Here is an 18,477-nt window from a genome sequence, read left to right as displayed (position 1 = left end):
GGGTGAGGGTGAGAGAGAGAGACACAGAGAGAGAAACAGAAAGAGAGGGAGAGAGAGACAGAGAGACGGAGAGGGAGAGAGTGAAAGAGACAGAGAGAGGGAGAGAGAGAGGGAGGGAGAGAGAAAGGAAGAGAGAGAGAGATTGGGAGATAGACAGAGAGAGACAGAGAGAGTCAGAGAGAGAGCCTGACTGGGAGAGAGAGTGGGGGGTGGTGGGGGGGGAGAGAAAGAGGGAGAGGGAGAGAGAGGGAGAGAGTGAGAGAGAGAGGAAGAGACAGAACAAGAGAGACAGAGAGAGAGAGATAGAGAGAGGGGGAGAGAGAGAGAGACAAAGAGAGATAAAGAGAGAGTCAGAGAGAGAAAGAGGGAGAGAGACAGAGACAGAGACAGAGAGAGTGAGAGACAGGGAGAGAGAGAGAGAGAGGGGGAGAGTGAGAGACAGAGAGAAGGAGAGAGAAGGAGAGGGAGGGGGAGAGAGAGAGAGAGAGACAGGGAGAGAGAGAGAGAGATAGAGAGGGAGAGAGAGAGAGAGAGAGAGGGGGGAGAGAGAGATTGAGAGACAGGGAGAGAGAGAGAGACAGGGAGAGAGAGACAGGGAGAGAGAGAGAGACAGGGAGAGAGAGAGGGAGAGAGAGAGAGAGTAAGAGAGAGAGAGGGAGAGAGAGATGGAGATGGAGAGAGAGACAGAGAGATACAGAGAGAGAGAGACAGAGAGAAGGCGAAAGGGAGAGAGAGACAGAAAGAGAGAGATAGAGAGGTGGAGAGAGAGGGTAAGAGAGAGAGGGAGAGAGAGATGGAGAGGGAGACAGAGAGAGAGAGATACAGAGAGAGAGATAGAGAGCAAAACTATTTCCGCTGGTTGGCGGAGAATTGGTCTACTGGGTTGGGGGGTGTGGAGGTGGGGAGCGGGTGGCGCAGAGTCTAAAAATGGGCCTTTCAGGGATGAAACCAGGAAACCTTTCTCCACGGGGAAGTGTGGAAGAAACCTGGAGCTCCCTTCCAGAGAGGGAGGCTGGCGCGCTGGGCCACTCGCTGGCCTTCGACCTGAGGCTCAGCGATTCCTGGTGTCGAGGGGCCCGTGGCAGAGGCTGGGCCTTTCTCTCTGTGTCGACTCGGGGAAGAATGGGAGGTGGGCATCGCTGGCCGGGCCCAGGCCCATGCCCAGGCCCAGGCTCAGGCCCAGGCCCAGGCCCAGGCCCAGGCCCAGGGCCAGGCTCAGGCCCAGGCCCAGGCCCAGGCTCAGGCTCAGGCCCAGGCTCAGGCCCAGGCTCAGGCTCAGGGCCAGGCTCAGGCCCAGGCCCAGGCCCAGGCTCAGGCTCAGGCCCAGGCTCAGGCTCAGGCCCAGGCCCAGGCCCAGGCCCAGGCCCAGGCTCAGGCCCAGGCCCAGGGCCAGGCTCAGGCCCAGGCCCAGGCCCAGGCTCAGGCCCAGGCTCAGGCCCAGACCCAGGCCCAGGCCCAGGCTCAGGCTCAGGCCCAGGCTCAGGCCCAGGCTTGGGCTCAGGCCCGGGCCTGTGTGTGGCCCCCGCTCCCTGGCTGGCCCTGGGAGACGGTGTTGGCGGAGAGCTGCCTTCACCGGCAGCCTCCAGCCTCCCCTACACACCCCCTCCCCCGACTCTCCCAGCTCTCTGTGCCCCTCCACTCCCGCCATCCCCTCGTCCTCTCCCCTCCTCCTTTAAGATGCATTTTTAAGGTCGTCCCCTTTGACCCATCTCTCTTTCTCTTCCTCTCTCTCTCTGTCTCTCTCTCCCTTCATTCCCTCACTCACTCTCCCTCTCTCTCTGTCTCTCTCCCTCTCTGTCTCTCTCTCCCTCTCTCTCTGTCTCTCTCCCTCTCTTCCTCTCTCTCCCTCTCTCCCTGTCTCCCTCTCCCTTCACTCCCTCACTCGCTCTCCCTCTCTTTCTGTCTCTCTCTCTGTCTCTCTCTCTCCCACTCTCTCTCCCTCTCTCCCCGTGGGCTCACCTGGCCCTAATAACCCTCCCCCACCGTATGTGGCCCACTGCCCGGCAATCGCCCCAGCGAGGGGCTTGGGACGTACCAACGTGCGAATCAGGAGCAGGAGTAGGCCATTCGGCCCCCTCCGAGCCTGCTCCGCCATTCGATAAGATCGTTACGTCCAAGGCACGCCGTATAAATGTAAGGTGTTGTTGTAGGGCGGGAGGCAAGGGGGAGGTTAAATAACCGAGGGAGGGCGATCCATTGGCCAGAGGAGGCGGTGACGGAGCAAGCGGAGAAACTGAAGGCGGGTGTAGAAGAGGTGTGAATGGCACAATCATTCCCAACGGGTTCGGGTCCGAAGCTGTTGAAATCGCCGTTGAGTCCGGAAGCCAGTGAAGTGCCGCATCGGAAGGTGAGGGCGCTGCCCCTCGAGGCTCCTGTTGAGTAGTGGGGCAGAGCGAGGGCAGAGAGGTCGGAGCGAGAGCGTGGAGGAGAGTTACAATGACGGGCGATAGGAGGCTCAGGGTCAGGCTTGTGGGCTGAGCGGAGAATGCCCTCCGTGAAGGGAATCGCGGGGACAGGCTCAAGGAGTCACGCCCCTTTGACGCCCTTTTTTCTCGCCCTCTCTCTTTCTTTCTCCCGCTCTCTCTTTCTCTCTCTCTCTCCCTCGCTCTCCCTCTCTCTCTCTATCGCTCTCGTTCCCTCACTCTCTCTCTTTCTCTCTCTCTCTCACTCTCTCTTTCTCGACCTCTCGCGCTCTCCCTCGTTCTCTTGTTCTCACTCTCTCTCTTGCTCTCTCGCTCTCGCTCTCATTCCCTCTCTCGCTCCCTCTCTCTCTCCTTCACTGTCTCTCTCTCACTCTCTCTCTTGCACACTCTCTCTCGCACTCGCTCCCTCTCTCGCTCTCACTCCCTCTCTCTCTCTCACTCTCTCTCTCTCTTGCTCTCTCGCTCTCACTCCCTCTCTTTCTCCCTCACACTCTCTCTCTCACGTTCTCTCTCACCCTCACACTTTCTCTCTCTCATTCCCTCACTCTCGCTCCCTCACTCTCTCTCTTTCTCTCTCCCTCACTCTCTCGTTCTCTCTCTCACCCTCTCACTCTCTCTCTTGCTCTCTCACTCTCGCTCCTTCTCCCTCTCCCTCACTTTCTCTCTCTCGCTCTCTCTCTCTCCTTCGTGCTATCTCTCTCGCTCTCTCTTTCTCTCTCCTTCTCATTCTCTCTCTCCCTCCCTCACACCTTCTCTCTCTCTCTCCCTCACTCTCTCTTTCTCTCTCTCCTCATTCTATCTCTCTCTCATTCCCTTGCTCTCTCTCATTCTCTCTCTCTCTCTCCCTCCTCACACTTTCTCTCTCTCTCAAACTCCCTCACTCTCTCTCGCTCTCTCTCGCTCTCTCTCGTTCTCTCTCTCTCTCTCACTCCCTCACTCTCTCTCTCTCTCTCGCTCTCTCTCTCGCTCTCTCTCGCTGTCTCTCTCTCCTTCTCGTTCTCTCTCCCTCACACTTTCTCTCTCTCTCCCTCACTCTCTCTTTCTCTCTCTCCTTCTCGTTCTCTCTCACTCTCTCCCTCACACTTTCTCTCTGTCTCTCTCTCTCTCTCTCTCACTCCCTCTCTCTCTCTCTCTCTGTCGCTCTCTGTCACTCTCTCTTGCTCTCTCTGCTCTCTCTGTCTCTCTCTCTCACTCTCCCTCACACTTTCTCTCTCTCTCTCACTCCCTCACTCCCTCTCTCTCTCTCGCTCTCTCTCGCTCTCTCTCTCTCTCTGTCGCTCTCTCTCGCTCTCTCTGCTCTCTCTGTCTCTCTCCTGCTCCCAAGGATCCATTCACATCCAGAGCTCCATGGTGGAAGGTCTTCAGATCGGACACGGAAACACCATGAACATCACGAGGAAAACCAAGGACAGGAAGAAGAGAAAGTGTTAGTGTCGCTCCCGGGAGCGTCTGCACCCACGGACTCCCACCCTCCCGAAACACCCGCCGGACAAACGCCACGGCCCGGCCTCGCGGATAATTCCGGAAACCCGTTCCCCTGAAGGACACAGTTCGGAGGAAACCACAAGCTGTGAAGATTAAATTGTCCTTCGTTTTTTTTCTCTCAACCTGTGCTGGGACTGTGCCGGCTAACACCCACGACAAGAAACTGGAGGGCCATTCAGCCCCTCAACCTTACTCCGCCCTGAGCGAGGTCATGGCTGACCTCGTGCCCCCAACTCTACTTCCCCGCCTGCCCCCCCTGTGCCCGTTGATGCCCAGAGAGGCTGAAAGCTCTGAATCCTGAATATACTCACCGGAGGGTCGTTGGTGGGGGTGGGGGGGAGAGGAGGAAGGGGGTAGACAATTCCAAAGATTCCCACCATTTAGGGTGAGCCTCTGCCTTCGGACCTCTGGACTCGGGGTTGGGGGTGCGTGGGGGGGGCAGTGGGGTTGGGAGGAAAACTCTCCGCTGGTTGGAGTCATACCCTAGCACACAGGAAGATGGTTGTGGTTGTTGGAGGCCAATCATCTCAGTTCCAGGACATCACTGCAGGAGTTCCTTAGGGTCGTGTCCTCGACCCAACCATCTTCAGCTGCTTCGTCAATGACCTTCCTTCCATCATAAGGTCAGAATTGGGGATGTTCGTTTGCACAATGTTCAGCACCATTCGCGACTCCTCAGATACTGAAGCAGTCCATGTCCAAATGCAGCAAGACCTGGACAATATCCAGGCTTGGGCTGACAAGTGGCAAGTAACATTCACGCCACACAAGTGTCAGTTAGTGACCATCTCCAACAAGAGAGAATCTAACCATTGCCCCTTGATGTTCAATGGCATTACCGTCACTGAATCCCCCCACTATCAACATCCTGGGGGTTACCATTGACCAGAAACTGAACCGGACCAGCCATATAAATACTGTGGCTACAAGAGCAGGTCAGAGGCTGGGAATCCTGCGGAGAATCACTCACCTCCTGACTCCCCAAAGCCTGTCCATCATCTACAAGGCACAAGTCGGGAGTGTGATGGGACACTCCTCCCACTTGCCTGGGTGAGTGCGGCTCCCACAACACTCGAGAAACTCGACACCATCCAGGACAAAGCAGCCCCCGCTCGATCGGCACCCCATCCACCAACATTCACTCCCTCCACCACCGACGCGCAGTGGCAGCAGTGTGTGTACCATCTACAAGATGCACTGCAGCAACTCACCGAGGCTCCTTCGACAGCACCTTCCAAACCCACGACCGCTCCCGTCTAGAAGGACGAGGGCAGCAGACGCACGGGGAACACCACCACCTGGAAGTTCCCCCTCCGAGCCACACTCGCCATCCCGACTTGGGAATATATCGGCCGTCCCTTCACTGTCGCCGGGTCAACATCCTGGGAACTCCCTCCCTAACAGCACAGTGGGTGTACCTACACCACAGGGACTGCAGCGGCTCAAGAGGGTGAATCACCCACCACCTTCTCAAGGGGGCAATTAGGGGGATGGGGCAATAAATGCTGAGCCCGGCCCAGCGACGCCCACATCCTGTAAAACTATTCCAACCCACTCCCGGCTGCTCTCCCACATCCTGCCCTCCGTAAACTTCAGCCCGACCAAACCCGCTGACCCCCCACCACCGTGTCCAAACTCACACCGTGTCCCGTTCCCACCTCCCCTTATCACCCCCCACCCCGTGCTCGTCGACCAACACTGACTCCCGGTCCAGCGACGCAAAATCCTCCTCCTTGTTTTCCAAATCCCTCCGTAGCCTCGCTCCCTCCTGCACCCCCCCCCACCCCCACCCTCCCTCCTCCCTACCTCTGTAATCTCCCCACCTTATGGCCCTCCGAGATCCCCTCCGATTCCGGCCCTCTCCAGCTTTGGCCTCACACCCCACTCCACGTCCCCCGATTTGAATCGCTCCGACAGTGGCGGACATGGTCCCCCCGAGCTCCGGGATTCCCTAGGTAAACCTCCCCGCCCCTCTCCGCCCCTTCGGCTTAAAACGCTGCTCATGACCCACGGTTTGGATCGACAGTCCTCGTTTCTCCTTGTGCAGCTCAGTGCCGGACTCTGTTTCTTAACACTCCTGTGGAGGCGCCTCGGAACATTGGATTACATTAAAGGTGCTATGTAAATGCAGTGCGGTGCGGCTGTTGCTGTAGATGTCGCGCCCTGTTTCAGTCCAAAATGGCTGCCCCCCTTGCCGTGAGGCCTCGCTACCTGTCGGCGGGCGGGGGGGGAACGTGGTTGTGTAGTGGTCGAGTCGCTGGACTAATAATCCAGAGGCCCCCAGTTAACGCTCGGGGGGTGGGGGGTGGGGGGTGGTGGGGGGGGCGGGGGTGGTGGGGGGTGGAGACATGGGTTTGAATCCTACCCGCGGCAGAACTTAAATTCAATTCGTAAAATCTGAAAGCACGAAGCCAGTTTCAGTCATGGGGACCGCGGCATCGATAGTTAAAAACCCCATCTGGTTCGCTCGTGTTTCCCCCCCTTTAGGGAAGGGGAAAACCTGGCATCCTTACCCGGGTCTGGCCTACACGTGACTCCAGACCCTGCCGCACGGGCGACATGGTTGACTCTTAACTCGCAACCACCCCCCACCCCCCCACCCCCCCCCACCTCGCCCCGCTCCGAAACGGCCGAGCGAGACGCTGGGTTTAAGAGGCGATCGGAGACGGGCAGCAGAGGCCCCGGGAGGCGATGAGGTGGGAGGGTGACAAACGCCGATGACCCCCCCCCCGCTGAGGGCCGGATCGCTCGAGCGGAGGAGCCAGCCTCGCAGCGTCCGCACCCCCCCCACCACCCCCTCCACCCCCTCCACCCCCGCCGCCGAGCCTTCGAACGACTTTGCGGGACGTGGGGAAAATAGGAGCAGGGGTGGGGGCCATTCGGCCCCTCGGAGCCATTCGATGTGATCGCGGCTGCCGCACTCAACGACCCCTCCCGCCGTTCAACGTGATCTCGACGCCGCACTCCCACCACACCCCTCCCCCCACCCCCCTCAACTGTACCCCTCGACATCTTAAGGGTCCAGGAATCCGCCTAAATCCTTCTTAAACATATTCATAATAATGTATTAATATACATTAAATGTAAGCGCGTCACTCTTGCTCGGTCAATGCGAACACCGGCCGAGGGGCACCCGCCTCACCTCTCTCACCTTTGACCCCTCCCGCCCCGCCCAGGAGGGGCTAAAGGTCACTCGGGCCCTCCCCCCCCCACTACGGCCCTCTGTGGTGGACAATCCCACAGGTTCGCCACCCACCCCCGACCCCCGATTGAAGCCGTGTCTCCTCCTCTTCAGTCCTCAATGGCCGACCCCCCATATCCTGAGACTGTGACCCCCTCGTTCTAGACCCCCCACCTCTTCCCCCCCCACCGCAAGCAAGAGGAAATGGTTAAATAAGGTCAATAAATAAATAATCAAATAATAAACCATCGCCAAATGCGATCGGCTCTCCTTCTTCCAAACTCCCGGGGGCCTAGGCCTCGATTTTCCTCCCAGCCGTTCGTCGAAGGGCAACCTTCTCCTCCCGGGAACTGACCCTGCGCCACACCCCCCCTTCCGGGGGCCCAGCGCACCCTCCCTTGGGCCTGGGTGGGGGTGGGGGGGGAGGTCCTAAGCCGCGCGCATGGCCCTCTTGCTCGGTCAAAACTAACTCCGGCCGAGGGGCACCCGCCTCACCTCTCTCACCTTTGACCCACCCCGCCCCGTCCAGGAGGGCTAAAGGTCATCAGCTGACCCTCCCCTCCTCCCCCCCCCCCCCCCCCCCACACACACACACACACATACACACACACACAACCCCCGACAGAGAGAGAGAGAGGAAACCCTCCGCCATTAACGTGTGTTGGGTGGGGAGGTGCTCGGTTTGGAGGGCCGGTTGCTGGCTTTGGGCGTGACATGGGCCCCAAACCAACCCCCCCCACCCCCCCTCAACCACCACCACCGCTGTCCCACCACCGCCCCTTGAAGGAGCGCCAGCGCCTCGAATGAATTCCCTCCTGGCGCAGTGCCTCCGGTTTTTCCACCAGATGAGGGGGGGGAGTGGGGAAGGGAGGGCAGAAGCCGCATCTCTCCCTCCTCTCGAAGGGGATTCATTCAGCTGTGCGTGAACCTCGGTCAAGGGGTGGGATCTGCGCCACTCGCCAGTTGCCTTCCTGTGTTTGATTAATCCAATCGGACGGCAGAACGGGTAAACTAAAAGGTAGGCTCAGTTTATTGGAAGACATAGCACAGGGTTGTTCAGCAGACAGATTTACCGTACAGATTCAACAGCTATTGTTAACTGGAAAGCGCAGCTGCAATTCCTTCACATCCCACGCCGCCAAGCTCAGCCGGAAGCGCCTCCGAACAAGGTCTGCTGGCCGCAGGGTTGACATCCTGGCTGCTCGTCCATTGGTGTATTCTCTCTTCGAGCGATATCGGAACATCGCCGACAATTCCACGCAAAGGCCCAAAGTCCAAGGTTGACCTCGAGGGTGCGGGGTAGGGGGTGGGGGGTGGGGGGGTGATGGCCACACTTCCAGTTTTCGGGCATTCGGTTGGCAGCCGGCTGAAGGAGCAGGGTTAATATTCGAGGCGAGCTCCCCGGGTCAGAGGTCAGCGACCATGGTGACATGGAAGGCCAGTTTTTAGTTGTGGTCAAACACGCCATATCTCAAGAGCCGCAAGGCAGTTCTCACTCATCAGGACAAATGCAAAAATGCCAAATTTCAAAGGGTCACAACATCTTATACGACCGGAGCTAAGCCTGCTGGTTGGTTGGCAAATCGACTCTGATTGGCCGAGGCATTGGACAGTCAGTACTGAGGGAGTGCTGCACTGTCGGAGGGTCAGTACTGAGGGAGTGCCACAATGTCGGAGGGTCTGTACTATGGGAATGCTGCACTGTCTGAGGATCAGTACTGAGGGAGTGCTGCACTGTCTGAGGATCAGTACTGAGGGAGTGCCGCACTGTAGGAGGTTCAGTACTGAGGGTGTGCTGCACTGTCGGAGTGTCTGTACTGAGGGAGTGCTGCACTGTCGGAGGGTCTGTACTATGGGAATGCTGCACTGTCGGAGGGTCAGTACTGAGGGTGCGCTGCACTGTCGGAGGGTCAGTACGGAGGGAGCGCTGCACTGTCGGAGGGTCAGTACTGCGGGAGCGCTGCACTGTCGGAGGGTCAGTACTGAGGGAGCGCTGCACTGTCGGAGGGTCAGTACTGAGGGAGCGCTGCACTGTCGGAGCGTCAGTACTGAGGGAGTGCTGCACTGTCGGAGGGTCAGTACTGAGGGAGCGCTACACTGTCGGAGGGTCAGTACTGAGGGAGTGCTGCACTGTCGGGGGGTCAGTACTGAGGGAGCGCTGCACTGTCGGAGGATCAGTACTAAGGGAACATGACACAGTTGAAGGGTCAGCACTGAGGGAGTGCCGCACTGTCGGAGGATCAGTACTGAGGGAGTGCTGCACTGTCGGGGGGTCAGTACTGAGGGAGTGCCACAATGTAGGAGGGTCAGTGCTGAGGGAGTGCTGCACTGTCGGAGCATCAGTACTGAGGGAGTGCCATAATGTAGGAGGGTCAGTACTGAGGGAATGCTGCACTGTAGGAGGGTCTGTCCTGAGGGAATGCTGCACTGTCGCAGAGCCAGTGCTGAGAGAGTGCCACAATTTCGGCGGGCCGTACTGAGGGAGTGCTGCACTGTCGGGGGGTCAGTGCTGAGGGGGTGCTGTACCATCGGAGGGTCAGTACTGAGGGAGTGCCGCAATGTGGGAGGGTCTGTCCTGAGGGATGGGCATTAAATGCTCCCCCAACCAGCGAAGCCCATGTCCCCTGATTTAAAAAGAAAAAAAATCCCCATCTCCTGAAACCATCCCAACAGGTAATTCCTGACTTGAATGGGTCTTTCTGAAATCCAGGCAGTGGTTATTTCCAAACCGCCCGGGGTGGGGGTCTGCAAACAATAACGTGGGTTAGCCAACTTCGGCCCACTCCGTCGCTCCCCTCACCTACCCCGCATTCGGAGGGGGCCCCGTGGGAAAGGGCAGCAATGCCTGTGCCCCAAGGGTCAGAGACCACCCCCTCCCCCCCACACACCGCAGCTTGTTACGGTGCTCTGAAATTTGGTATTCTGGCGTTTGTCCTGGTGAGTGCGGAGCAGTAAACTTCCACCCAAAAAAAGCCTCCCCCACCCCCCCACACAACCGCAACCTTTTCAGCCACACTCGGGCTCTTGGCTGTCGGGCTGCTTTTTCCCTCGTTTCCCTCCACCTCACCCTCTACCATGGAGGCTGACCCAAAACCGTGAGCGAGAGAGAGAGAGAGAGAGAGGGAGGGAATGAACTCAGAGCGGCTCGGAGCGGTAATGGTGCCCTGTAGTGTTTTTTTTTATTATTGAGAGGAGCAGGTTATGCATATTTACACATTCTATATACATCCGCTTGGAAACCGAGGCCTACGCAGTTCCAGGTTGACTGATGGCCACGAGCGCCAAGGCGGGGGGAGGGGAGTGTGGAGGGGAGGGGAGGGGAGAGGGGAGGGGAGTTCGGGGGTCCGTGTGGTGTGGGGGGTTGGTTGGTGGGGGGGCTGGTGAACCAGGAGGTCAATTGGGGGAACGGGGGGGGCCAACAGCACGGAGTTCATGACCTCCAGGATCCTCGGGATGCGGGGCGATGCTGGGGGTGCACGTGAAAGCTGTTGCCCACCCCCCCCCCACCTCCTCACCTCTCCCCCTCCCCATCCTCCCCTCCCCTATCCACCCCCCTCCCCCAACCCGGCAGTGGGTGCCTGTTGACAACAGAGGCTTCCGGGCCTACCTGTAGGCCTTGCTTTGCCGGGAGGCCTGGGCCGGCGGGTTGCCCTCTTGCCAAGCTCCCTCCCAGTGGGCGCCCCAGGGTGGGGGTGGGGCAGGTGGTATTGGGTGTCGGGTAGGCCCCCCCCCCCCCGATCGACTGGATGGTATCTTCGCTCTCCCCGCCTCATCCCCCTGCCCAAATGACTCATCAGGCTCCTTGTCGACAACCCCCCCACACCCCAATCCCACCCAACTCTGCCCCATTCAGGTGGACTCCCCGTGTGCTTATCCATTGGTTCACGGGATGCAGACTCGATGGGCCGAAGGGCCTCTTCTGCGCCGCGTGTGATTCGGTGACCCTGCCATGGGTGTGAGGGGTCCCCGAGAGGGCCGGAGAGAGGAGGTTGACCGGGACGGCTCCAGGGACGAGGGATTTTTTTATAACCGGGAGGTGGGGTCGGAGAAGCTGGGGGTCGTTCTCCTCGGAGCTGAGGGAGGCGGAGGGGGAGGCTGGACAAGAGGCGGAGGAGATTCTGACAGGTTTAGATGAGGCGAGCGGAGAAAAGTGGCTCCCATCAGCTGATGGGCGCCAGGATGAGGATGAGGGGGGAGGGGGATGGGGTGACACGGATTTAAGGCTTTGGCTGAGAGATGTTGTCGGCGGAGGGATCGAGGAAGGGTCGTTTTACCTAGCGGGTGGTAAATGCCCACGAGGGGTTCATGGGGGGGGAGCGGAGATGATGAATGGTTTCAAATGGAGATGGGATGGGGGCTCGAGGGGTTGGGGGGGTGGAGGGGTGATAAATTTGCCGGGGATAGGACCGGGTGTCTCCACGGAGAGCCAGCAGTGGCTCGATGGAGTGAACGGACTCCTTGCGCCCTTGGAAACGGCGTTAAGAGCCCCCGATGAGACCACCATCCCCTGCCGTCCCTCCCTCCCTCCCTCCGACCATCCCCTCCCCCTCCCCCTCCCCCTCCGTCTCCGCGCCGACGGGTGATGGGGTCGGCGTGGCGGGGGCAGGCGGCTGCCGGCCCCTAGAACCCGGCAGCAGGACCCGGCTCTGGCCGACGCAGCTGCCGTCAGCGGCGCCAGTGGTGGTGACCTCGAAGATCTTGGCCAGGAAGTTGGGGCCGGAGGTGCGGATCAGCTCCACCCCGGTGAAGGCGTAGAGCACCGGGTTGATGCCGGAGCCCACGAAGGCCAGCGCCGTCACCATGGGCCGCTGCTCCTTCAGCCAGCCGCGCAGGCCGTCACTGCCGGCGGCCTTGGCCCCCACCTGGGCCAGGTTGATGGCGTGGTAGGGCAGCCAGAAGAGGCCGAAGGCCACCACGATGGCCGCGATCAGCCGCTCCACCCGGCCCTTGCGCCGGGAGCGCAGGCGGCTGAGCCGGCGGCCCACCACCACGTAGCTGGCCAGGATGATGGCGTAGGGCGCCAGGAAGCCCACCACCGTCTCCGCCAGGTAGTGGAAGGCCGTGTCGGCCAGGCTCAGGTGGACTGGCTCGCAGACGTTCAGGCACTCGACCGCGCCCTTGTGCACGTCCCGGTAGTAGGGGGCGGGCACAGCCATGAGGGCCGCCAGGGCCCAGAGGCACACCAGGACCCGCAGGGAGTTGGGCCGGCGGCGCAGGCGGGCGGCGGCGTGGGGCCGGGTCACCGCCAGCAGCCGGTCCACGCTCATGAGGGCGATGAGGAAGACGCTGGCGTACATGTTGAGGCAGCAGATGTAGTGGAGGGCCTTGCAGGAGTCCCGGCCGAAGGCCCAGTCCTTCAGCAGCAGGAACTGGATCCAGACAGGCGTGGTCAGCAGGGTCACCCCGTCGGCCACGGCCAGGTTGAGGATCAGCAGGCAGGTCACCGTGAGGCGCCGGCGCCGCATGCGCCACAGGATGGTCCAGAGCACGAAGGCATTGCCGGGCAGGCCCACCGCCAGGGCCAGGGACAGGATGAGGCTGCCGATGATGGTCGAGGCCTTGGAGCTCAGCAGGTTGTCCAGCACGGTGGAGTTGGCGTGGCAGGTCTGGTTGGCCAGTGCGCCGGTGGTGTCAGCCTGCGGTGGGATGGGGGCGAGGGGAGGAGGGAGAGAGAGAGAGAGAGAGAGAGGGGGGTCAAGGCAAGGTCTCAAAGTGAACTGGCATTACCGTCGCTGAATTCCACCCCGCCCCCCCACCCTCCTCCCGACTCCGCTATCAACATCCTTGGGGGGATACCGTTGACTGGAAACGGAACCGGACAGCACTTGCTGAGCAAGCCCGAGTGTGCCGAGCTTCACGCCAGCGGCCCAGCCATAGAAACGTGGAAACCAGGAGCAGGACCCAGGCCACTCGGCCCTTCGAGCCCCACGCCGCTGTTCGTCAGGACCGGCCGAACCCGATAGCCCTGCTCCCGCTTTCTCCCCATATCCCTTTGATCCCTTTCGCGCCTCCCACCCCTCCACCCACCACCCCCCCACCCCCCCCACCCCGCAAGAGTTACATCTAACTCCTTCCCAGTCCACCATCGGCCTGGCTTCACCCTCCGCGCCGGAACCCCTAGCAATTGGCCGCAGCTCGGGCGCCCTTGCCCTCCGAGCCGGGGGAGGGGCCCGCGAGGGTGTCAAATCCCGGTCAAACCCTATCTCTCCGCCTCGCGTCCAAACCTTCGATACTGGGCCTCCCCACCCTCACCCCTACCCCCAACCCCCCACCCCCCCCCCCCCCAATCCCCCACCCAACCCCCGGTCCTTAACTCTAGTTTGGAAGTAGGAGGGATCGGAGGGAGGGGAGCGTGGTTTGGGGGCGGCCGGGGTGGGGCTGGTGGGCGGGGGAGTTGGTGGTGGGGGTGGGGGGGGTGGTGTTAGGGTTAGGGTTGTTGGAGTGGGGGGGGTGGATACGAGGCGGACTGAATTCAGTTTGGGGCGCGGCTAGCCTGGCGAACAGGCGGGGGCAACGTTCCCTTCCTCTGCAGCGGGGAGGGGTCGGGGTCGGGGTACGGAGATGGCTGCCTGAGTGCGCGGCAGAGGTCGGCTCCACCGAGGCCTCCCGGAGGCGGGGGGGGGTGGGGCTACCGGGTTTTACCTGATGTGTAGACGTAGCTTTGGGAAGAACGTTTGTTCATGGACAATTGCGATCTGGCGACCAACTCGGTCAACGACAAACTGGCGACGAGGCCCCTCCACCCCCCCACACCACACAGGCCCCGACATTAACGAAGGGGAAAGAGATTTTGTAGGGAAGCAGGGGGCCAAATGCGGGAGCTGGTGGGGACTTGGCAAGCGGCTCTTGCAGTGGGTCAGCGCAGCTGAGGGGACCACCCCCCCCCCCCCCACCTCCCCCCCCCCCACCACCACCATCCACCCCACCTACATACCCGCCAGGGAGTGTGGAATTCTGCCCTCAGGTTCTAAGGGTCCACCTGGGACGCTTTTATACGTAGCTCACAGTGAGAGGGGTGGGAGGGGGTCGGAAGCTTTAATAACTCTGTTCAGGGTCTGTTCAGGAGAACGACCTAGAAGGGGAGTGAGGAGGAGGTGGGGGGTTGGGGGGCAGGTAATATCGACCGAAGAAAGGATGGTGACGCTCGGAAGGGATGATCGAGTTGAGGGCTGATTCCCGGGATGAAGTGGGGTGGTTTGTCTCATGGGGAAAGGTTGAGCAGGTTGGGGCCGGTCGGTACCCATTGGAGTTTAGAAGAACGAGAGGGGATCTTATTGAGACAGATAAGATCCTGAGGGGGGTGTTTGACAGGGTGGATGCTGAGAGGATGTTTCCCCCTCATGGTGGGTGGGTGGAATCTAGAATGAGGAGGGGGGCACAATTTAAAAATAAGGTGGGGGGGGCGGGTCTCCCATTGAAGAGGGAGACGAGGAGGAATTTCTTCTCTCCGAGGGGGGGTCAGTCTGTGGGATTCTCTCCCCCCAGAGAGCGGCGGAGGCCGGGTCACTGAATATATCCGAGGCCGAGTTAGACAGAGTTTCGATTGACGAGGGGAGTCGAGGGTTATGGGGGGAGGGAGGGGCGGAGGGAGGAGGGGGAGGGACAGGCAGGAAAATGGAGCTGAGGCCACAATCAGATCAGCCACGATCTTATTGAATGGGGAGGGGAAGCAGGCTTAAGGGGCCGAATGGCCTCCTCCCGCCCCTATTTCTTATGACGTTAATATTGTTTAATTGAGGCTTCAATTGTCTGAACATAGAATGGGATATTTTTAGTTTATTCTTTCACGGGGATGTGGGCGTCGCTGGGCTGGGCCCAGCATTTTTATTGCCCATCCCTAATTACACCCTTGAGAAGGTGGCGGTGGGTGAGCCGCCTTCTTGAGCCGCTGCAGTCCCCTGTGGTGTAGGTACAACCACCGCGCTGTTGGGGAGGGAGTTCCCTAGGATTTTGACCCGGCGACAGTGAAGGAACAGCCGATATATTCCCAAATCGGGATGGTGAGTGTGGCTCGGAGGGGAACTTCCAAGTGGCGGTGTTCCCCGTGTGTCTGCTGCCCTCGTCCTTCTAGATGGTCGTGGGTTTGGGAGGTGCTGTCGAAGGAGCCTCAGTGAGTTGCTGCAGTGCATCTTGTAGATGGTACACACACTGCTGCCGCTGTGCGTCGGTGGTGGAGGGAGCGCCGATCTCTGTATCTGTCTTCACGATGGGTGAGGGTGTTTGCAACGAAGCAGCGAAGGAGGAGACGATCGAGACTATCTGGTCGCTCGAAGAGAGAGGTCTTAAAACCCCGGGAAGGGCCCAAATTCAAAGCCAGGCTGGGCTGTTGAATCGACCGGCCCAATTCTAACACAGGGTGCGAGAGCCGGGAGGCCCTAGCGGGATTGATGTGCACAATGGTAGAGGACAGAGACACCGGCTCAGACAGATGCCGACAGGTCACTCTCGGCCCTCGGCTTCACGACTTGGTTTCGGGTGTGGTTCTTGACCACTTGTAACTTGGAGGCCAGGGCCGGATTTTCGTCCCTTGATCCGGGCTTTGGTGAGGCCGTGTCCGGAGCGGGGAGCGCGCTGTGCGGTGTTGGGTCTCCGCGTTTCAAGGAAGGACAGACTTGCCTCAGAGGCGGAGAAGGGAAGGTTCACTCAATCGGTCCCCGGGATGAGGGGGGAAGTGGGGGTGGGGAGGAGGAGGTGGGTTGTCCTGCAACGAGAGGCTGAGTAAAACCGGGCTCGGGTTCTCTGGGAATCGAGGAGAACGAGGGGTGACCTCGTCAAGACCTACACGGTTCTGAGTGGGGGGAGGTGTTCGACAGGGTGGACAGGAACAGGAGGAGGCCATTCAGCCCCTCTCGATCCTGTTACACAGGGAACAGGAGGAGGCCATTCAGCCCCTCTCGATCCTGTTACATAGGAACAGGAGGAGGCCATTCCCATCTGGTCCTGGGGAATCTAAAACACCCGGAGGTCCTGGGGTGGGGGGGGTGGGGCAGAGTCTCAGGATGAGGGGGCCGGACAGTTTGGGGACCGAGACGAGGAGAAATTTCTTCCGGGGGGGTGGGGTTGCAGACTCTCCACTGTCAAAGGCGTTCGAGGCCGGGAGACGGACAGACTTTTGGGTCTCTCGGGGTGGGGAATCATGGGAATACGGGGGGGGTGGGGGTGGGGAAAGCGGAGCCCCAGGTCAGCCACGATGGTGTCAAGTGGAGGGGCGGGATTGGGATCGATGGGCCGAATGGCCCGCTCCTGCTTCTGCCCTCTTGCATGCCCATCGATCGCGGGCGGGTCAAGGCCGTGCCGAGGTGTTGGGGGTTGGCGGTGGTGCGGGCGGAGGGGGGGGGCGGGTTTTTACTCCTACGCGGCCGGTGCCTGCGATGTGGAATGCACCCACTCGAAAAAAGAATGAGGATGAGGAGGATTTGGAGGAGGAATTGGAGGAGGAATTGGAGGGGGAATTGGAGGGGGAATTGGAGGGGGATTTGGAGGGGGATTTGGAGGGGGATTTGGAGGGGGATTTGGAGGGCGATTTGGAGGGCGATTTGGAGGGGGATTTGGAGGAGGATTTGGAGGAGGAATTGGAGGTGGAATTGGAGGTGGAATTGGAGGAGGATTTGGAGGAGGATTTGGAGGAGGATTTGGAGGTGGATTTGGAGGGGGAATTGGAGGGGGAATTGGAGGGGGAATTGGAGGGGGATTTGGAAGGGGATTTGGAGGAGGAATTGGAGGAGGAATTGGAGGGTGGACTAGTTTGCCGATCGGACGAGTGGGGGGAATGACGTTGGACTGGGTCTGGAGACACAGAAACTTAGGAAGCAGGAGCAGGGGGGAGACCATTCGGCCCCTCGAGCCCGCTCTGCCATTCAACGTGATCCTCCAACTCCGTGCTCCCGCTCTCTCTCCCTCCCCCACCCCCACACACCCCTCGACGCTTTTAGCGTCTGGAAGTCGACCTGTTTCCTTCTGAAATATAACTCAGCGACTCGGCCCTCCTCCCCTCCCACGGCCCTCCGAGGTAGAGAATTCCACAGGTTCGCCACCTTCTGAGTGAAGACGTTTCTCCTCCTCCTCCTCAGTCCTGAATGGCCTACCCCCCACCCCCGTATCCTGAGACTGTGACCCCCTCGTTCTACACCCACATCCCCCAGCCATAGGAAACATCCTCCCTGCCTCTGGTCTGTCCATCCCTGTCAGGATTTTATACGTTTCTATGAGGTCCACCTCCCCCTCTCGTTCTTCTGGACTCCAGGGAGTTCAGGCCCCCAGTCTCTCCCCGTACGCCAACCCCGCCATCTCAGGGAGCCAGGCTGCACTCCCTCTGCGGCAAGTGTACCCTCTCTCAGGCCAGAAGGCCGGAACTGGACGCAAGGCCCTGAAGGGCCCACTCCCACTGGTCTCTCCTATGTTTTCGCCAGGACATCCCTTCACCATCGGCCTCTCTTCGCAGCTCGGCCCTCAGTGCAGGGCTGTCAGTTTCCCAACCTTTCCGGTAAGTACCGTGGGTTGGCTTAACCCGCCCAACAAGGAAGGTGAGTGAGAGGAAATGATTCACTCCCTGCCTGGGACCGGACACGTGAGTGTGTGTGTGTGTGTGTGTGTGTGTGTGTGTGTGACAGCTCCTCCTGTACACATACAGTGCACAGCGGCCAGACAGGGATCGATTCGCCAGCGGAAGTGTGGGTGAGCGGTGAGGGGTGAGGCAGGGGTGGGGTGCCGGACTGTGGGGGTGTGTGTGTCTGTGTGTTTGACTCAGGGGTGCGAGGGGAACTGTGCCATGAACTTCACCCTCCCCCCGGCAGGATTCAACCAGCGAAAGCACCATTTAGCTGTTCGTAGATAGGAACAGGAGGAGGCCATTCAGCCCCTCTCGAACCTGTCACACAGGGAACAGGAGGAGGACATTCAGCCCCTCTCGAACCTGTGACACAGGGAACAGGAGGAGGCCATTCAGCCTCTCTCGAGCCTGTCACACAGGGAACAGGAGGAGGCCATTCAGCCCCCCTCGAGCCTGTCACACAGGGAACAGGAGGAGGCCATTCAGCCCCTCTCGAGCCTGTTACACAGGGACAGGAGGAGGCCATTCAGCCCCCTTCAAGCCTGTTACACAGGGAACAGGAGGAGGCCATTCAGCCCCCCTCAAGCCTGTCACACAGGGAACAGGAGGAGGCCATTCAGCCCCTCTCGAGCCTGTCACACAGGGAACAGGAGGAGGCCATTCAGCCCCCCTCGAGCCTGTCACACAGGGAACAGAAGGGGGCCATTCAAGCTCAGGAGGGGTGCAGGGATCTCGGAGGGTCATGGCTGGGGGGGTGGGAGCGAGGCCATTGGAGGGATTTGAAAAGAAGGGTGAGGATTGGGAAAAATGGAGGTTGCTTCACCGGGAGCCGGCGCAGC

General features: G+C 60.2%; 1 protein-coding gene across 1 annotated transcript in view; it reads right to left on the bottom strand.

Moving 5' to 3' along the window:
* Positions 1-1,051: 1,051 nt before the first annotated feature.
* LOC144677003 (leukotriene B4 receptor 1-like) overlaps positions 1,052-18,477 on the bottom strand; it is a 19,080-nt gene continuing 1,654 nt past the window's right edge. The window contains exons 2-3 of the mRNA XM_078537270.1: positions 11,717-12,725; positions 1,052-1,539 (exon numbers count right to left, since the gene is read on the bottom strand). Of these exons, the coding sequence (XP_078393396.1) occupies positions 1,052-1,539; positions 11,717-12,725 (1,497 nt within the window). The remainder of the gene's footprint in view (positions 1,540-11,716; positions 12,726-18,477) is intronic.

Source organism: Cetorhinus maximus, unplaced genomic scaffold (assembly GCF_964194155.1).
Source record: "Cetorhinus maximus unplaced genomic scaffold, sCetMax3.hap1.1 HAP1_SCAFFOLD_2115, whole genome shotgun sequence".
Lineage (NCBI taxonomy): Eukaryota > Metazoa > Chordata > Chondrichthyes > Lamniformes > Cetorhinidae > Cetorhinus > Cetorhinus maximus.
The sequence above is the reverse complement of the archived record's forward strand: the minus strand, read 5'-3'. Positions and strand labels throughout refer to the sequence as shown.